At 36.8% G+C, this 21,092-nt stretch overlaps 2 protein-coding genes across 5 annotated transcripts in view; one reads left to right on the forward strand and one right to left on the reverse strand.

Annotated features, from left to right (window-relative positions):
- The first annotated feature begins 1,272 nt into the window (after positions 1-1,272).
- Positions 1,273-3,217, forward strand: LOC140799149 (thaumatin-like protein 1). 2 transcript variants are annotated; one of them, XM_073153306.1, is made up of 3 exons: positions 1,273-1,677; positions 1,755-2,436; positions 2,680-3,217. In XM_073153306.1, the coding sequence occupies exons 1-3, from the start codon at positions 1,623-1,625 to the stop codon at positions 2,882-2,884; spliced, it is 942 nt and encodes a 313-aa protein (XP_073009407.1). In that variant the 5' UTR covers positions 1,273-1,622; the 3' UTR covers positions 2,885-3,217. The 2 variants fall into 2 exon arrangements, with proteins under 2 accessions (XP_073009407.1, XP_073009408.1); XM_073153307.1 differs by having other exon boundaries at positions 1,301-1,677; positions 2,683-3,217.
- A 10,174-nt stretch (positions 3,218-13,391) lies between these two features.
- The window catches only part of LOC140798746 (calmodulin-lysine N-methyltransferase), a 32,796-nt gene continuing 25,095 nt past the window's right edge, over positions 13,392-21,092 (reverse strand). Inside the window, exons 6-7 of one of the 3 annotated variants that reach the window (XM_073152771.1) lie at positions 20,627-20,751; positions 13,392-13,890 (exon numbers count right to left, since the gene is read on the reverse strand). In XM_073152771.1, coding sequence (XP_073008872.1) covers positions 13,596-13,890; positions 20,627-20,751 — 420 coding nt within the window. In that variant the 3' untranslated portion in view covers positions 13,392-13,595. Of the gene's footprint in view, positions 13,891-14,698; positions 15,885-20,626; positions 20,760-21,092 lie in introns of those variants that run through there. The other 2 variants (XM_073152770.1, XM_073152772.1) reach the window with 2 other exon arrangements.

Below are 21,092 nucleotides of genomic sequence, written 5' to 3' on the forward strand. Positions count from 1 at the left end.
AAAGGCTTGAAGAATCCACTTGCATTACTATTTACTTTAACATCTAAGGATGAGGTGGAGATGCATTAAAAGATAAGATCAAGACAATCCTGGAACATCTAGTCCATTCGATCAAAGGCCTTGGATAACTTTTCGGAAAGCTATAGAGATCAAGGCAATCCCCTGAGAATATCTAGTCCATTCGATCGAAGCCCTTGGATAAATTGGCCTTGAGCATAAAATAGCCTTCCTTGCTTATTAAAGATTTTAGAAAATTATTACGAATCAGATCTAGACCAATCTGAACGTAAGAAATTATAAAATTTAGGTGATGGTAGCCTTGAAAGATGGGGTTCTAATAGTTTTGGTTTCACGTAAATCAGAGGTCGGAATTAGAACGAGACAGATTAATAAATATTTGATATTACGGCGGTTGTCAGAGCGTGGCAGACGGCCAAGGGTGATAGTGGATGACCATATAATAGGGTGACAGTAAGGAATGAAGTTGTAGAGTTATGGAGTTGAGTCCACCAATGCTCAAATCGAAAATGATGAGGAAAACATGTGGCCTTTGAGTGCAACATCAAGAGGAGAGAATTGTGATTTCTGCTAATTGCAGGAAGATGGTATACTCGAGCGGTGGAGAATTTCGAGCACCAATGAATGGACGCTAGATTCTATCTAATCTTTCACGGACTAGGGAGTTGCTCAATCTCCAATTAGACCACATAAAAGCTGGCCAGCGAATCCTAGATCCAATAGACTTGCGTTGTTAATTTTGCTACTAAAAGCAGAGCAACGGGAGTAGGACGAAGCAGTGGTTGCACCTCTAAGCACAAGTGGTAAATTGAGCTCCCCAACCCCAAGCTGGACCAAATTAAATACGGATGGATCATTTGATCCTTTGGTCCAACAGGGCGGAGTCAGGTTTACTATGCCTGACACCTGACACTGATGATAAACTTTTGTATGCACGCAGGTTAGCTACGAGTCCTGATCCAAAGCCAAGGTCTATGGAGCAGTTGAGGTGCTAGAGCACACGTGTTAACCATTTGATTTTTCATTTACTTGACATAATTGGCATTTGGCAGCGGGTTTTCTACTTCAAGTAAATGCCTGATTTATGCTATAAAATGATGAACAACCGTAACGTGGTTGCTCTTTAGATTTCATTTAATATCATTAATCATGGCTAAGATTCGTCATCTCAACAGCGAAATGACATCGCAAACGCATAATTTCGCACCAAAACCATATCTTACACCCACACCCTGTGATATCGACCTGACTGATAATTAGAAATGCAAAAGTTAAATTGTAAGGGCATCTTTGTCCTCCATCTTTAATTGAGAAGCTTTATACAAAGAAAACTAAAACAGCAAAGGAGTGCCCATACTCCTTCCTATAAGTACAGGTCACAAGGCAATGCTAAGATTTCCCCCTCACCCCCCCCCCCCGGCTCAGCAGATAATAATATATCGGTGGGTTGCTCTCCTCTGCATTCCCATTTCTACTCCCATTCCTCCTCCCTCGCTGCCATTTATAACTTTTCGTAGAAGCCCTGCCTTGCCTTGCTTTGGCTACTGCTCCTCTTCTCCTTTCCTGTGAACTAAAAAAGAGGAACCATCAATTGTCTCTCTCCAATGGACTCGTTTCTTGCTCTTACTCTTCATTTCCTTCTCTTCTTCCTTCTCAGAGGTAATTAATCGAACAACTTTCGTGCAGTTTTTCTTTTAAGAAAGAATAGATTGTAACAAACTACGAAATCTGTGCAGCGGAATCCACCACATTCACGTTCGTGAACCGTTGCGGCAGCACGGTGTGGCCGGGGATCCTCTCCAACGCGGGCAGCTCGAAGCTGGCGTCCACAGGCTTCGAGCTCGGCTCCGGCGAGTCGCGGGCCTTCCCAGCCCCGGCGGCGTGGTCGGGCCGCTTCTGGGCGCGGACCGGCTGCAACTTCGACTCTTCCGGCCGCGGCTCGTGCGCCACCGGCGACTGCGGCTCGGGCGCGGTCGAATGCAACGGCGCCGGCGCCGCTCCGCCGGCCACCCTAGCCGAGTTCACCCTCGCCTCCTCCTCCTCCTCCTCAAGTAAAGACTTCTACGACGTGAGCCTAGTGGACGGGTACAACATCCCCATGGTGGTCGAAGCAAGCAATGGCTGTACGGCAACTGGTTGCGTGGTGGATCTGAACCAGAGGTGTCCGGCGGAGTTGAAGGTAGGAGAAGGCGAAGGCGAAGCGTGCAGGAGCGCGTGCGAGGCGTTCGCCAAGCCGGAGTACTGCTGCAGCGGTGCTTTCTCGAGTCCGGCGACGTGCAAACCGTCGGTGTACTCTCAGATGTTCAAATCCGCGTGTCCGAGGTCTTATAGCTACGCTTTCGATGATCCCACCAGCACGTTCACTTGTTCCGGCGGAGCAGATTACACCATCACCTTCTGCCCTTCATCCTCTCCAAGGTACTCCGATTGAATTAGCAATTGGTTCTTTTCTTTAATAAATGAGTCAAAAAAGGGGAAGGGAAACAGGAAAGGAACAAAGATAATATTGAATAAGAGGAAAAGAGTAACCTTTTTTTTTGCTTTTTCTTTTTTGCTTACTCCTAGTATGAATTAATCTTGTTCTCTTTACTTTATTAAGCCCAGAAATGGTAGAAGTGTGTAAATTAACCAAATCTCTCTCCTCTTTTTAAATCCTAAAAGCAGCCAGAAGTCATCCAGGGATTCTCCAACAAGCAGCACCCCCACCCCGAGAGCAACTGGTACTGGAGTTATGCTGGAAAACAACGACTCTTGGCTTGCAAGTTTAGCCACTGGAGACGCAACTACTACCTTGCAAACAGTCCCTTTCCTTCACCAATCCTTCCTCATGGTTGCCATCACCTCCTTCCTCCTCATGCTGCTATAGTTTCCATTACTCCCAATGCTCTTTAAATGATCAAGATTAAAAGAGAGAAAAAAAAAAGGCTCCTTTAAAGGATGAAGAGGTGGTTGCCCTCCAGCAAAGGCTGAGGTGTCCAAAGAAGCTATCATTGTAATCTACTCTTAGTTTTGATGTATTCTATTATATTGATGATACTGTGAGAAATGTTTAGTTTATTGATAGTGGTAGAGAGGTGGGTATGTGTATAGTGATGAGCACATGGTGTGTGGGGAAAATCACCTTATAAGTTCCATAATTTGTATCTCTTTGCGGTGGAATGGAGGAAATTAAAGAATCTTAAATTGTTTACTATTTCAATAGTGAGGTGGTACTCTCTCTGACCAATACTTTTGCTGCAACTGGAAGCAAGGGGTTGTTGGATGTAATGATATGTTCCTTGGAGGTCGCTGTAGCCGTTGCCCTGTCTTCTGCTATCTTTAATTCTTGGCAACTGTGACTAATTATTTCACATCTTTAGCTGTACAACAATGTCAACAATGGATCAGTATAAGAACGTTCTTTGTTCTGTTCGTCAAAAAAGAAAAAATAAAAAGAATGTTTCTTTTATGTATAAATTGCTTTATATTCGCCCCTGTATGGGCTATATTGATTTAGGAGTCATTGAATGATGAGAGAGAGTGTATAAGGAATCCAATGTGCCTACAAATAGTTTTTATGCTATTTGTAATCTTATTCTTTCTTTTTGCATGTTATTTTATTACACTTAACTATAGTTTACCGTTTACTCAACACTACAATTAAATTATACTTTTTGTCGAATTACTAAAATTCTCTTAAGAGAAATGTTCCCGAATAAATTTGGATTTTGTAATGGTATCATAGGCAAAGATTTTTTTGGGAAAAAAAAAGGAGTACAAGAAATATTAAATAGAAGAGAGGGGTTAGAGATTTGTAATAGTTTAGGAAATCTATATTTATCAAGAAAAAATTTAGGATTATATGTGAAAATAAGTAATAATTTAGGGGTATAAGTAAAATTATTCTTAAAAAACGTGTACTAAAGTTTTTGACCAAATTAGCCATCCCAAATATTTTATTTTCAGTGTCAAATTATACTTCAAAACTTAAATACTACGGTAATTATTTCTAGAAATTATTAACTATTCAGCAACTTTTAAATATATATATATATATATATAACGGTTAATTAGATTAGCGACTTATACAGAGATTTTAAATCTTCTAAAATTATTGCCAAATCTAAAAGAGAAATTTATAGATAAATTTTTAATCCAGTCAATAATTTATATTTGTAAGTGATTGAACCACAATAATTTTATATAAAAAATTTTCTTAAAAAGATTGTTTTAGAGAATTTAAAATTTTTATATAAATCGTTGATTTAATGATTGGGTTATCGATTTCCAAACATTTATGATCTCGCATTTAAGTTTGGAAATGAATTAGATATATAAGAATAATTAGTGGCGGACTTAAAATAATAATAAAAACTCTACTATTACCTGCCGACATTAATGTATACGGACATCAAGCCGATACTTTCTAAGAAACAGACAATGTGATAAATTTCACATGTTGCTTACTAGTGGTCAAAATCTTAAGGCGGTTTACCTTACAATTATCATAATCCCAATCTTTCTTAAAGTTCGATTTAACACAAGAATTTGAAAATAGATTATACCAAATTTGTTACGAACTGGCTTGATCTAATTTGAAATGGTTCTGGACTAGATTAGAAGTATGACTTTTGAAGGAAGCTGCGGATAATCTAACCGTTAGATCTTTTTAAATATTTGATATGTTGTAAAAGAGATTTCCAACAAATTCAAGATCGCAAGATTTGGATGGCTAGATCTTGAGATATTGGCTGAATAGTAGTTGAAGGTCAGATAAATCTTAATTTTTTAGTGCGAAGGTGTAAAAGTTGTTGTAGAAGAGGGGGATTAGAAGTTAGAGGAAACTGATAAAAGACTTAGGCGGCGAAAGGTAGGAGGAGGTGAGAGAGGGTACCAATGATTAGAAACAATTGAAAAGAAGATAAGGGCACAATGCCGAATTCAATTATCAGAATCCGTTCCAAGGATTTTCTCTATATATTTATAGAGACCCACTCTAGGGAGTCAAATAACTAAGTTAAAATTCTAATAAATTAACAACTAAATTAAAACCCTAACAAACCAACTAAACCATTTTTGCTTATTTCTCGGATCAATCCGTTGAGCCAATCTCCCCTTGATGTGATCTGAACCGTTCACATTAGAATTTGCATATAATACCCTATTTTTTAACGAAATTATGATTTACTCCTTACATTTTTACTATTTGCAAATCGAGCCTTCTAATTTAGTGAATATATACAGAAAATACTATACTGTTAGATTTGTTAATCAAAGTTAACTAAGCGTTTGGGTTAAGGTACTATACTAAAAGAAATATAAAAATACTCCCAACTAAGTAATACTAAGGGTATTTTTAATCATGATATAAATAAAAATATTTCTACTTAACGGAATATTATCATAATGTTAGTTCAAATCTAACTCAAAATATTTGTTGCACATATTTACTAAATCATATGATTCGATTTACAAATAATGAAATATAAGATGTAAACTATAATTTTATTAAAAAATATAGTGTTATATACAAATTTCTCTTAATTAAATGATCTACTATAGTATCTAAAACTTCACAACTATACAATTATTGGATGCGAGATAATGTCTCTGTGCCTCTGAAATTAATTATTGGATATCTATCGAAATATCTTCCTTTTTCCATTGTATAAACTTTTCTTTTTCATCTAAGAGGCAATCTAGTATATGAGAGATGGGAATCCTTCTATTTGCAGTATTCTAAATTTCTAGGAAAAATATACATTTCACCTCCTTATATTATAAAATGCCTTGTGAACTTTCAATGGTGAGAGTAATTTTCTGTTATCTTTTTTCTTTTCAAGATGTTTGTAACCTATAAAATTTAAAATTAGTGGGATTTTAGGGTGAAAGAAGTGTAAAACACATAACATTTTTCATAAAAAAACCAAATTTCAACTAACTACGTAAATAAATGAGGGTATAATTCATATTTTTTATTAAAATTAATGATGGCTAAGAAATTATAGATATGATTTATGGAACCTGCTTCTATACAATAGAGTCGAAGGATGGTTGTATAGATCTGAACTATAAAGGAGTTTAAGTGTTAATATAAATTCATACAACAATAGTTTGAATTTTTGCTAAATTGCAAGGGATAAAATATAACCCCTTGAACTATTAGATTTGTCAATAGACTGATTATTTATTTTTTATAGCATATTGACCTCATTAATTATAAAACCTCTAAAATGTCTTTTTCGTTGTTTATTTGATTTTTTCGTTAAAAAATTAAGGTGATAAACCTTAAGTGCTATAGGAATGGTTTTACTCTTAGTTTAGAAAAAATGAAGGGAGAAAGAAAAATTCTATTAACAACCATAGTAAGGGTGAGAGATATTCTATAGTTGAGGAAGTCTAATTAATTAAAAAAGAAAATTAATATTTATATTTGTAAAAATTGATAATACTTTAGGAGCCTAGGTGTGTAATTAACTCTAAATATATATTTTTTTTCTAAATTATTAATATATGTGAATAAAAATTTTATTAACAAATTTTCTAAGTTAAAACAATTGAAATACATGAAAGATAGAATAAAAACACAAAAAACTCATTAACCAAGGGTAAAAATTCACAAATCATCTCCAAAAGGAACCAAGCACTAAGAAACTAGCAGTAATAAAATAACTTATAAATTAGCCATTGATACTAATAACTCTGTTTGAAGTTATTTGCTCAACTCTCTCTTAATATGCTGCTTCCTATGCTTGATCTATGACTCTTGAAACTAGTCGATCAAACTTAGTGACCCTCAAGATAGCAATGATCGATCACGAATCAGCAAAATTAATTGTCCATCTAAGGAAAACGCTAAAGAACATCCTCAGCTCAGCCTTGGATTGATCCCGAATTCCTTTCAATAATCTATAGGACTTCTAGTGCAATGTCGAAGATTCCATGCGCTGGAATATTTCCCATTGTATATTCTCACTAAAAAAAAGCCAAAAATTGCCCTATGATTTTATTAGAGCCTTCTCAAAATATTTAAAAAAAAATAGAGTGCATTTAAATCGGGCATCGGTTCGAGCAAACTTGAATTTTGTCAAAGTGTTCAAATATTATCAATCAGATCTGGAACGGTTAATTAGTAAGAAATTAGTAAAACTTTTATGGGTGATAGCACCGGGAGTCACAGATCTAATAACTTTAGAGCATAGTGATTCTAAGTCATGGTGAAAAGATATTAATAAAATAATAGAGGAATATCAAAATTGGATAGAAATGGAAATATCAACATTAGGGCAGTCGCCGAAGGGTGGCAGATGACCGTGGGATGGTGGAGGTCGACCGTAAGGGTGGATAGCTCGTAGAGGAAGATGGTGACTAGGGTTTAGAGGAAGGATTAAGGTTTTTGGGCTAGATCTATTTCTAGAAAAATAAACGGCTAAGATTAAACGATAAATGCAAATATTCATTCCACGATGATAAATAACCTATGAGCACTCCCTATTTATTAAGAGTAAAGTTATAGCTGGTCGGATCTAATTCGCCCTATTAGGCTTATGTACATAAATTATCTACTTTAATTTGAATTTAAAAGTAATAAGCAAAATCAATTAACTAGACACAACTCGATTCAACCTAACTGACTCGACACTCGTGGTCAGATCATAATAATCCATCATGCTTCTGACACCTTGTCCTCAATGTGGCTAGTCATTCACATCCTTATATTCGTAGAGCCTTTTGTGCCAGTCAGACTCATGTTCTTCTTCTTCTAGAATATCTAAGAACATGATGTGAGTCAGTTGACATTTGCACTTGTGATGTAGGGTAAAGCGGCCATCACAATAGAGGGACAAACTCTTTTTCCTATGGTCTTCCAAATTACTTGGCATAATCCAGTGCATGATTTGTTGTCAATTCTACTAGGCAACGATAGATGCAGTCTCTACTAAGCCTTGAGTGGGTCGCCACCCTTGTCCTCAATGTGTCTAGTCATTCACATCGTTTTATTCGTAGAGCCTTTTGTGCTTGTTGGAGGACTCTTGTTCTTCTTCTTCTAGACTGTCTAAGAACATGATGTGAGCTGGTTGACGCTTGCACTTGTGACCTAGGGTAAAGCGGTCATCACAGTAGAAGGACAAACTCTTTTTCCTACGATCTTCCAAATCATTTGGCATAAACCAATGCGTGATTTGGGGTCAATTCTACTGGGCAGCAATAGATGCAGTCTCTAGTAGGCCTTGGGTTGGGCCATCTTCCCTCTCTTCCTTGCAAATCTAGTTCAGCTAATCCAATTTGAACTCTATCAGAACAGTCAGCCATAAGGCCTCCTTAGAAGTAGTGGGCCTCAAGGCCTTGATATCAGCTTGAATGTCAAGCTTGAGTCCACTAATGAACATGCTCTTCAGAGTCGAGTCTAACTAGTTGGTGACCTAGTTGTAGATCCGTTCAAACTCCTCTCGATAAGTCCACAGTATTGTTGACTCGGTTAACTTATCAACATAGCCTAGAAGTCCTCATACTAGGTCAGACCAAACTAAGCATACGCGTCAGCAAAAGCCTGTCAAGATTCGAATGATCGAGTTTTCTCTACCGACTAGCACCACCTGATCGCCATGCCCTTCAAATGAAATGATATAAGTTAGATCTTCTAATAGTCAAGTGTCATAGTATGTGAAAACCATTTCACTAGGTAGATCTAGTCTAATAGGTCTCCTCTTGAGAATTTTGGAAAACCAAGCTTGATATTTCAAGCTTGAATTCACTAATGTGGTCCATCATAGCGATTCAAACGACCTCATGGTGGATGCTAGTCTAGTGGGTCAAAGCTCACGGGTCTAGCTCGTATCAAGCTAGGGCTGCATGTAGGTCTGGCTCAATTAGTTGATGCGGGCCCATCAGGATGTTCCACCAATCATCATCAAGCTCGCACTCAGGCCCAAAGTCATGCTCATGGGTACAAAATTGGATCGTGCAAGGTAGTCGAGTTGGTGCGCAAAAATTCAACCCATCTCGAGACACATGCACTTCATCTCCTCTACCCACTTGCCCTAATCGTTACCCTAAGACCAAATTTCTATTTGGACTTGGGGGGCACTGCCCTGGGCTGCTAGTGGCTATGCATGGTACCCAAGGCCTAACTACAATGGAGTCGCAACAGTAGAAACCCTCGATGAAAGGATAGCTTACAATAGAGGTACCTATCAGGTTTGGCTACTCGATGGTGGTCGACGGCTATGGCAGCCACCATTAGTTGGTAGTCGGGCAGAGAAAGCCAGCCATGGTTGCTAGTGGTTATGGAAGCATCAGACCCGAGGCCACCAGCTACAAGTTTGCTACAGCGTGGAAGTCCGTCGACGATAGTCTATAGGCCAATGCTAGTTGTGAAAAATGGTCGTGGCTCGGGTTCAAAGGTTCCAAGGGAGAGACTGACAATGGTGGTTTGGGCTAGGAGAGATTGTATTATCATGGGTGAAAAACTAAGGTTGTGGGCCCTAGCTTCCATTGCGGTTGGGGAAGATAACGTGGGTGCTGTCCCTTGAGCCTACTTTGGTGTTGCTGCTATGGTGAAATGGCTCTATAGATCGCTTTTGCGAGCTTCTCAATGTTCTCCTTAGCATATCTTGTGGATTCCTCTATAGAATTGAGTATCATCGTCGCACTCATGGGTGATTCGTCAATGGCGATAGCTGGTGGTGTTGGTGGTGCCGGCTAAGCTTCCATGAGGATGGAGATGAGTTCTTAGTCCTCTATGGCAGCAATCTCTCTCGGATTTGCCTTAGATGGCATGCTCACCATTGTTGAGGAACGGTGGCTTTGATACTACTGTTACAAACTAAATCTAGAATGATCCATTCATAGGAAATTTCTAAAAATATATATGTAGTAGCCTCGAAAGTTATGGATCTAATAGCTTTGGAATGAAGTAATTCTAAGGTCGGGGTGAAAAGATAATGAAAAAAATGAAGGAAGGTCGAACTTGGAGAAAAAATGGAAATGCCATCATTGCGGCGGTCGTCTAAGGGTGGTGGATGGTCGTGGGATGGTGGAGGTAGATCGTAAGGTGAGTGGCTCATGAAGGAAATAGATAGCTACAATTAGATTTTGGAGGTAGATTAGGATTTCTAGACTAGATCTTCTCCTAAGAAAATAGATAGCTACAATTAAACGGTAAATGCGGGATAATAATATTAACTTAACTCGATATTCATTCCACAATAATAAATGACCCATGTTCTCTCCTATTTATAGGAGTAAAGTCATAGGGGGTCATATCCAATTCACCCAATTGGGTTTACATACACGAATTATTTGCTTTAATTTAAATTTAAAAGTAATATAAAAAATTAATTAACTAGACTCGACTAGACTTAACCTAACTCAAATCATAAAATTAAGTGTGATAAAACCATTCGAGGTAAGTAATATCCCTATAGAGCAGTATCCCTTCGTAGCAATATCCTTTTAGTTCGAATGGGTTCAAATGGTTTTTAAGCCTCCATTCAGTTATTATATGATAAGAATTAGCTTTCTTATGAAATAAGAGAAGAATAATTTCTATTTCTCTCTCCTCTCACTTTATATCATCAAATTAATAACAAGAAAATTATATATTTGCTCCCGAGAGAATAAAACTCAAATAAACTGTCATCTCTCTCTCTCTCTGTATGTACTCTCATCTTTCTCTCAAAAAACCCGCACTACAAGGCAAAAGTTTGCACTACCTATATAAGTTTGCACTGCATGTCATGATAAAAAGCCCGCACTACATGGCAAAAAACTCGCACTAAATGGTAAAAGGCTCATACTTTCCTCATGTAAAGATTAATTGAAATATTATTTATGTATTAGTACTTCTTTCTATCTACTAAGAGGTATTTTTGTTATTTAGTATGAAATATTAATAATCTCAGTACAATTTTACTATTCTTCATTATTTTAAAATGAACTTTATATCACGTGAAATCTAATTATTACTCCTTATACTAGTATACGACTAAATATTATAATAACTTATATTAGTACTAGCTCTCTTTTTTTAGTATAAAAATTAAGAATAATTATTTTAGAATTAGCCTTATTCCATAAGTGAATGGAGCCCAAATGTTTTGCAACTTTCTTTCTATTAAATTTTGTTCTATAAACATTCCAATAGACATGGAGTGCATCTCTGCCAAAAAGACATGCCTTTGAATGGTCATTGTGGAAAAGTATGCAATACTTGTTGAGCCGTTTGGCCCATATATTTTGAAAAATTGCATCTACATATAAGATGTAACACAAATTAGTTTTAAGTTATTAGATCTTATAAACTATCCTTTCCAAGGACATCTTAATATACACTTTAATTAAGAAGATATTAAAACACATTCTCTCAACTTTAAAAGGAGTGAAAAGAAAAAAAGAATACAATACTTAGATATTGGATCTTGAAACACATGAAACTAAATGGCCTCTTGATTTTGACATGAAAGCATCCACCAATCTCCACAATTGCTTGCGCTACTGCTCATATAACATAGTTTTAGAAATAGATACAGCAAATAAACTTCATTTTGATCATGATTTGCCAATTAAACATATAACACTAACAGTGCAACTCACAAGCATTATATCGGTAAAGAACTTGATAACCATAGAATGAAAAGAATGACAAGTAAGACAGAGAAGCTGTATCGAATTTTCTAGTTAAAAAATAAAAGAAATCTTATATACAAGATAAAACAAACTTTAGATTGACATCGATTCCATAGCAATGCATTTGTACAAAAACAAAGAAATCTATTTAAGATATGATCATAAAAAGAGTGGAATTGGTGTTCCAATTCTAAATTCACATACAAAGTTTTGCATTATTTAAAGCCTCAAGAGTATCATCCCTTTGGTCATCATGTGCATCCCACATGCGTCTACAATGTCATTCTCCCAAACACCTAAAAAAATATAGTTGAAATAACCTAATAGCTCCTGTGTCCGAAAGTTAATTCCTTCCCCCTTCCCCAAAGTGCCAACAAATGTGTCAACAAGATGAAAGTTACATGCTTGTGTGATAAAGAGAGAGAAGCCAAGCCAAAAGAATTATAGTTAGGATTGGATTCTTTCCCCCCTTTGCTATAGAAGATTTGAGTGGTGGTTAGCTCTTCTGGCCCAACTTGTGGATAGTGCTGGGGTAAAGGGCTAGAAAGGAGTAGACAACCTTTTGGGTATGATAATGTTGCCTTATGCTTTTGTAGAGTGGGGAATAACATAACCCTCACACTATAAAGTGGACTCATGATGGGAAATGACAACCATTAGAATGAATTGGGTATCCAAATCAATTAGCTGAAAGTTATATGATATGGCCCTTCTTGTGCTTATATTTAACTAACTAGTGAGGGGTTAAGTTTCCAGTAATTCTTGGTGACTGTGCTAATGGGATGGTATTTAAACAGGCTCATTTTGAATGAATGTACACAGGTTCAAATCCTAATGACACCAATTTAATTGGGCCACCATTAAATTCTCACTTCTCTAAAAATAGTGATCGTAATAATAGGGCATAATTCATTTGTCCTTGAAAGTTAAAAGTTCTCTAGAACATTTTCCAAATCCCAGAAATAGAAGTCCTCTTTGCTATGGAAGAGGATAAACTTAACACTAGCAGACAACTTTAGTTAATTTCCTTTGCATGTCAAATAACCGTACATTGTAAAAAAATTGTCCTTGGCCAACCAGGAGCATCACCGTGCACCAGTTCTTTTTATGGAGTGCAGCTGTTAATGGAATAGAAACCAATTTGGTTTTAAATGCGACTGTTATTGCACAAAGGAAGAGAAGGAATCTTATGAGTCAAAAGTTGAGTGGAATGACCAGGACTAGGAGATAAAGTATCAGACGATGAGCACAAAAGGATGCAATGAAATGCTTAAACTGGTAACAACTCAACTCTAAAAATGTAGTGCTAATTAGTTTATAAACAATCCAGTGATACCCGGGAAGGGCTCAACACTAGACTTCTTGTAGAGGCAAATGGAGATTCTTACAGAAAGTAAAGAGTTACAGGAAGTTTGTCTCAGATGTAACGGTTTACAGCAATCTATTTATTGGCCAATCTGTTTGATGTACTCGCAAATATCAACAAAGAGATGCAGGGTAGTAAGAAAGTTCAGTATGACAACAAGGATTTAAGTTCCATTAGATGTTGTCCTTATACAGAGTGGCAGATCTTATGCCAGTGGTCTGCCAGCACGAGATCTTGAACGTGAAATGGGATAGTGAGAGGGAAAGTCTCAGTGCTCTGGCAGAAAGTTACCAGAGTACGGAGAAATAGACCCATCAGAATTGTCTGCAGGAGAACCAAGATTTCCCCATCGGAAAATTGATATGTTATCAAAATTTATTTAACCAAGAGAATAGCACAGTTACGAGTTCATCAAGTTTGCACATTGATATTTTTCCTAAAAGGAATCATGTCAAAAGTACAAAGGATCATTGCATAAACCAATGCTTAGATAAGTTAAAAAAAGAACTTCAATGGAAAAAGGTAGAAGAAAGGAGTAGAACTCTTCAAATTCATTTCATGCGCATGCAGCTGCAACGGAATTAGAATGTTTGGTACCAGGATATCATTCTTCCATCGGAAAATTAATCCTCAGCAGTAGAGGATAGGAATGATCCTTATCATAGTTGGGCCAAGAGGTCTCATCACCTTTCAGAAACTTGTGATGAAGATTCCAGACTGTGCTGTCGTAGTTTTCAATCAAATTGTACTGCAAGCCTGCCTCCGTGATTTCTTGTAGAAACTTGTCTAGTGAATCACCTCTCTTAGGGCTGAAGAAAAAGGCTTCTGAATCTTCAGAACGTTTCAACAAGGATTTGACCATATTGGCAAGACTTTTGTGGAATTCCTTAAAGAAAGTGCTAAAACACAAGAAATGTAAGAGATGATGTAATAAATTATGATGCATAATTTACCACACTTTTTCATGATGACTTGCATTAATTAATAAGTTATAAGACTAAAAGGATAAAACAAGAGTAAATAAGTAACTCCTTAATATCTGAACCTTGTGAAAAACCAAAATATATGCAGTGAAAGATTTCAAGTAATATAGTGACTCAGCTTTTGAGATGACTATGTGATACTTATAAAAGTTACTTCTTAATTAATAAATAAGATAGTCAAATGGCTGGCTGACATAAATGCATGGAGGGCCACCTCATGCAAGTGTTTCAAGTTTCACTAAAATTAAATCACCATTGAAGCTTCCTAAATTAGGCGTCCCAGTTTGGAAAGATACGTCAACTAGAGAAAATAAGAACATATAAAGTTAGATAAATGTGCAGAGGGCCTGTTTGACTGCTTATCACATGTGAGACTTATACATATGTCTTCATGAAACAGAAGTAGCACCAGCATGCTAAATAGATGCAACTTTGTGAAATTTAAACAACTAGGAACCTGATATGTTAAAGTTTAAATACTAGAATTAATTTTGGTAAGATATGTATCTATAACAAGAAAACATGATCTTACTTGACCAAGGAAAAGTATCAGCCATGGGTTTAGCAAGTTTGTAATGTTTAACTTAGTAACTCAAGATACAGGTTCAGTTTGCAGTTTCAGATTGAATGTATCTCTATTATCTACAACAGATCTTATTAGTAGTTTGTGCAACACATGCTGGATCATTTTTCAGGAAAATATATCAAAAGTGGTAAAATTCCATTTCTTTTTTTTTTTCTTTATGTTGGTATCCTAGGTTCTTCGACAATTATTTGAGATCTCCTACTCCTAGAGAGAAACAGGGTATGCACCTAACTTAGGAAGATTTTAGGTAGCCTTAGACAGCTTCTTCATAATGCAAAACCTCTACTTATTAGAGAAATCATAAATAGTTGAAATACTGTTCTAATACTAATATATCTCATTGAGCCACCACCATCATTATCTCTCCTTTCCTTGAAGCGCATGATACTCGAGCACTTGTGGATCCAATAGAGAAGTAGAGATGATGCACAACTTTACTAAAGGGGAGGAAAATCAATAGAAGAGTTGGATGTTAGTAAACCACGAGCTGCGGACATCTATCTTTGGACAACATCCAATTTTCTTATTTTTCCAAAATAAAAAGGTAGACATCTATCTTTGTTATTCAGAGTATTGAGAGGCAGCCATGAGTTGCGGACGATCACAACTTAATATACAAAAATAAAAAATAATTATATATAATATAAAATATATACTAATATAGCATTTATAAAATTTTAATAGTGCAATTCACAACTATGAAAATAATAGATTACAAATTTACAATTACAAATATGAATACATATTTTATTAACATCTTAATAACAAATTACCATGATCGAAAATAATGTTGAAATGCATTAAAAGCTTATTGATGGCAGAGAAAGTAGACAAAAGGAAAGACTTGGTGATTTCCAATATCAGAGAAAAAGAAAAGAATGAGAAAAGAAGAGGAAGAGGAGCTGGGGCAATCCACAGCTTCAATAAAATCCCTATCGTCTATCGACTTCGACCCCTCGTCAAACAACTCATTCGCATGAGCTAGGGATGGTCTGAGGGTTACACACCGTTGTCGCCATCGTCTGCTTGCTGCCTTCACTTCAGCCATCGCTTGCTACCTCCACTAGCCACCGCATAAGAGAAAAGCAATTGAGAGAGGGAGTGAGGAAGAGAGGAGAAAAGGGCTCAAAGAGGGAGTGAGGGAGGAGAGATTTGAGGATTTTTTTTTTAAAGTTACTTAGCTATTAATTGACTGATCCAGGACCCGTTAGTAATAAACCTGCTCCAAAAGCCAGGGGACATGTCAGGCCGCCAAAAGCGCCATGGCGGTCCTCCTACTTTGTGTTGGTTGCATTGTTGGATGGCAGGGGCCCGGTGTGCTGCCCTGACATGGTGGCTACCAAATCAGCCTTTCAAAACATTGCTTGTATTTATTTGCTCTATTTGTTGCTTGATTCTTTGTCAAAGAAACAGACCCTCATGAGCTATGTTATAGAATGAAATCTAATCAGCTTCTGTGTAGCAGAGACTATTACACTTGTATAGCTATAGCTAAATTGAGAAATCCTGACATAGACTGAAAAGGTGACAGTATCAACCACGAAGACTAAACAAGATGACTTGTAATTCACTAACTGCTTTCAAAGATCATATAGGGAATGCTCCTTAAATAGATGGGTAGCTAAACTTGTTGTCAGGGGGCAAAATTTAGCAGCTTACTATTTTTGTCTTCAATAGGCCACAGGATGTTCAAGCAAAGAGATATTAGTATGCAAGAAAAAGTGATGATGAGAAGATCTACAGGAACCTGAATTTAAAGTCTAGGCAATAACTGGAAAGTAAATATAGAATTTCATGGTCACCGGCAAAGCAGGGTCTCCAGCTACATAATTAAAAAAATGCATAAATGTAATACTAAATTAGCACAGTTATGTGATTGTGCTAATATACATTATATTGAGGGCAGTAGAACAAAAATGGTTTCGTTTTGGAAAAGAGAATGCAATGCTTGTTCGACAACTTTAAAAAAGTATGCTTTCAGTTTTCCTCTTAACACTTAAATATAGCTTGGTTCTTGATATGATAAGAGCAAAATGATTCTGGGAGAAGCAATTTAAATGGAGTAAACTGGTACTGGAAGTAGGTGTATTAGTTACATTCAGATAGTCTTATAAGAAGCAGTACCATAGAAAGAAGCCATGGCTTCCAAGGGTCAATGAAAAATTAACCTTATCCAAACGATAAGGTCCTGTTAAGTTTTTCCTAGAAAATTAGGCCCCTGTTAAGCTAATATCAAACAATTGTAACTTCTTTTTCATTCTAGTTAGAAGGCTAGACACCATATGCCGTCTTTCTGTTTATGTGATATTTGGAAATAAAAAACAAATTCAGTAATGTAAGAAACCTCAACTCCTGAAGTGGTTATGACATGGTTTCTTTTGGCGCTTGCATATAAATATATAAACTTTGATAAATGAGTTTTTAACCGAAATGAGCTCCTTAACCAAATATTTACCATTATGGTCCACCCATCAAATTTGTTATCAAATGGGGCATGTTTTGGCCAACTTAGCTAAAACTACTAAATTATTTAGCCTTTCATATAAAAGATAAACCGCTAAACAATTCAATGCTTTCATAAACAATGATTTCACTGTTTATAAAAGGCTAAAAAATGTGATGTGATTCGGACCCCACCGAGTCGTCTCGAGCATGGATACACCCTATAGGAGTCTACTCTTATTGTGTTTTAATTGTTTCTTTCAGAAAATAAGCATTCTATATGTCGCGTTCGAATTCGGGAGGGTCACGTTCGAACGCCCCTTGCGAACGCTTGCAGATGTTCGCATCGACAGAGAACGCAATTTGTGTGTTCGAATGCGCAGACCTCATTCGAACGCCTGCATACGTTTGTATCGGCAGAGAACGCAAAATCCGCGTTCAAATGCGCTCGACCCCGTTCGAACGCAATCAACGAGAATTCATTATTTCTAGGATTATTATTTGTCATTTTTGGCTTGTTTGGTTAGCCTCTTAAGGTGTGGATGATAACCAAAAATATTATTATGAATGAATATTCATATCTATCCCTTTCCTTCCTCTCTATCTTAATCTTCCTTCCCCTTCATTCAAGCCCTAGCCATGCGCCATTTGGACGCCGGTGATCTTCTAATCCCCCTCATATGTCGAGTCATCCCTCCTCCTTAGGATCTCGACCACTTCTCCCTCCTCATTCTTGAAAAACACCTAGACACGCGTATGTATCTAAACCCTAGGCAATGATACCACTCATTTGCTTAAGTAAAAGTAGAAGAAATTTTAAAAAACAAAAATAAAAATGAATGCCAAGATTTTAACGTGAAGAAACCCAAACGGGAAAAAACTACGAATCCAAACTCAGATCAAAACCAATCACTAGAATAGTAGTAGTTATAAGACTAACTCATAAAATAACTCATCGATCCCCACGACTTTGTTCCTCTCAGTCTTGCTTGCTAGAACCCACGATTTATCACTTCTCGTGATTAATATCCAACCTCAGTAGCCTTTGAGATTGATCATTCGTCTAGATAGCCCTTAAGACGAAAATTTAATGTCTTGTAGAAGAGACGGACCTTGTTGATTGAAGAAACGATGTAGCCTTAAAAATTCTCTTTTAATTGCCTTCACCAACACTCCCTAGTGTTAGGGCATCACAATACTTATATATTTACTTAAGATAGAGTCAAATCCAAGTCATATTCAAACTCACGAAAATCCAAAATTTGCATATTACATGGGTGCGTTCGAACGCGGCCCAAGTGCGTTCGAATGGGCCCAAGTGCGTTCGAACCCGGTGACTTGATTTTCACTAGTTGCGTTCGAACATACAAAAACACTCCTCTGTATGTGTGAATGTGCTATGAACGTATGCAGGGTGCGTTCGAACAACCCTTGACTACGTTCGAACGGCAAAAAAACGTTCTCTGTATGTGCGAACTCTTGAGAGCACGTTCAAACACAGTGCATGACTTACAGTTGGCAGTACTTGACTCTATGTTGTTTATCCTCCATCGCCATTTTCCTCCTAGTGCTTAGCCTTTGGAAATTTGTGTCAAAAAGAGGGAGAGTTATTTTAGAGATCATATGTTTAGGGGGAGTAAGGAGTGAGTTTAGGAGTTTAGGGAGAGTAAGTTGTATTTGAGTTGCATAGTGAGTTGCAGTTGCATTAGTACCGATCTTATTTGCATTATTCTGTAATGTGCTGAATGTTTTGTTTAAATTGAACATATGTTGTTTTGCAGTTTTAGATAATTGAAGTTTAGATTACATGTGTTTACTATTTTTAAATTTGTATGATCTTACTTCAAGTTATTTTCACTTGACCTTGAATTGGTATGTTTTTAGTTGTAGGGATTGAAGTGTTATATCTTTTAGACTTGTTGAATGCTTATTTAGGACTCTTTGTAATTTTTGTAAACTACATGTTTTATCACAAATTGCCAAAGGGGGAGATTGTTAGGTTTTTAGTGTTGGCAATTGTGTACAAAATATGCTAAGTGTTTTTATATATGTACATGAGCATTTATACAAGTCTTGAAAGTATTTAGATTGAAGAATTGTAAGATCAAAGGAGAAAGGTTTCTGCGTTCACACCGCATTCGAACGTGCTCTCAAGAGTTCGCACATACAAAGAACATTTTTCTGCCAATCGAACAGAGTCAAGGGCCGTTTAAACGCACCCTGCAGGATTACTGAGGTTGGATATCAATCACGAGAAGCAGTGAATTATGGATTCTAGCGAGCAAGACTGAGAAGAACAAAGTCGTGGGGATCGATGGATTGTTTTATGAGTTGACTACTAGTTTTGAAACTTTAATGCCTTGTAGAAAAGACGGACCTTGTTCATTGAAGAAACGATGTAGCCTCAAGAATTCTCTTTTAATTGCCTTCACCAAACCCCCTAGAGTTGAGGCATCACAATGCTTATATATTTACCCAAGATAGAGCCAAATCCAAGTCATATCCAAACTCACGAAAGTCCAAAATTTGCATATTACGTAGGTGCATTCGAACGCTGCCTGAGTGTATTCGAACGACCTGACTTGTTCTTAGGTGCGTTCGAACGGGCCCAAGTGCGTTCGAACATGGTGACTTGATTTTCACTAGTTATGTTCGAACACGCAAAAATACTCCTCTGTATGTGTGAACGTGCTGTGAACGTATATAGGGTGCATTCGAACGGCCTGTGACTGCGTTCGAAAGGCTAAAAAACATTATCTGTATGTGCAAACCCTTAAGAGCGCATTCGAACGCGGTGTGAATGCAAAATCCTTTCTCCTTTGATCTTGCAATTCTTCAATCTAAATACTTTCAAGACTTGTATAAATGCTCATATACATGTATAAAAACACTTAGCATATTTTGTACACAATTGCCAACACTAAAAACCGAACAATTCTTATCCCCTTAACACCACGATCCATCCATCCCATCACCATTATCATTCCTCACCTCATCATCACCATTACCTGTCATTCCCACCATCACCTCTACTTTTACGTATTTTCGTCCCAATTGCAGTCAGAATCTGCAAAGGGCGTAAATACCAAAAACATAGATCAGGAAGTTACAAGTCGACCACCCCTAGTTTCATAATTTTCTGTCTACAGTAGAATACTTAGTGATTATTTTTCTCCAATTACGCGGGCTGCATTCCTGCATTCAATCTAGATCACGCAGCGGACGCTTGGTCCATAACAAAAAATGCTTAACTCTTGAATAACTGAAGTAGAAAAGTGAGATCTTTCCTTACACGGTGAAGACTAGAAATGAACTGCTGAATTATAATGGAAAGTGCTGAACTATTGGGAGATTTCAGCTGAGCTGGCAAAACAGACCCCCCTTGTTAATAAATTTGAAAGGTGGACCAGTATGGTAAATAATTTTGGTACGGAGGTCATTTTGGTCAAAAGATTCTAGATAAGTTTAGTAAGAGTCTGTACAAGTACTATTTTGAAGTCTTGATAAGGCCTTAATAAAAAAACTTATGTTTTGGTAGATCGCTAACAGTGAATCATTATTTTTCAAATAGAAAACAAAATAATGAATGCTTAATATGGCATTGACAAAATGGTAAAGCCATACCAGTCACTTGCAACAATGATGTCAAAGGCATTTAGCATCTCTGAAGCTTGTTCTTGATTCCAATGCAGCAGCATTGACTTCACCTTTGTTTCCCCAAAAGCTTCAGCATTGATTCCTATGTTATGCTGAATGTCTGAAAGTTAATGAATATCACCTTTGCATCATATTGTTGCATGAAGGATAAAAGCTTTGTAGGACTTATGCACTATCTGGTAATGTCCTAATGTACTTTCAGTTTTAGATATAGCAGCATTTCATTGTCAATTATATTATCATTAAGGTGATACCAATATTCCTATATCAATATCTCACATGAAACTCTTCTCCATTACAATCCAAGCAATTGCTAGTAAATTCACATAAGGACCGGCAATTTTATTGCCAAAATGTTTTCCATCTTCTAAAGCTATACTTTATAAGAGCTTATTAAGACAATTATATCTGTACAAATTTATCAAAATCGCCC

The sequence above is a fragment of the Typha latifolia genome, chromosome 12, assembly GCF_019914945.1.
Source record: "Typha latifolia isolate L0001 chromosome 12, TyphaL0001v2, whole genome shotgun sequence".
Taxonomy (NCBI): domain Eukaryota; kingdom Viridiplantae; phylum Streptophyta; class Magnoliopsida; order Poales; family Typhaceae; genus Typha; species Typha latifolia.

Coding starts and splice junctions, on each gene's coding strand:
- LOC140799149 (XM_073153306.1), top strand. CDS start 1,623: ATGGACTCGTTTCTTGCTCTTACTCTTCATTTCCTTCTCTTCTTCCTT. Junction 1,678..1,754: donor TCTCTTCTTCCTTCTCAGAG/GTAATTAATCGA, acceptor AAATCTGTGCAG/CGGAATCCACCACATTCACG. Junction 2,437..2,679: donor TGCCCTTCATCCTCTCCAAG/GTACTCCGATTG, acceptor AAATCCTAAAAG/CAGCCAGAAGTCATCCAGGG.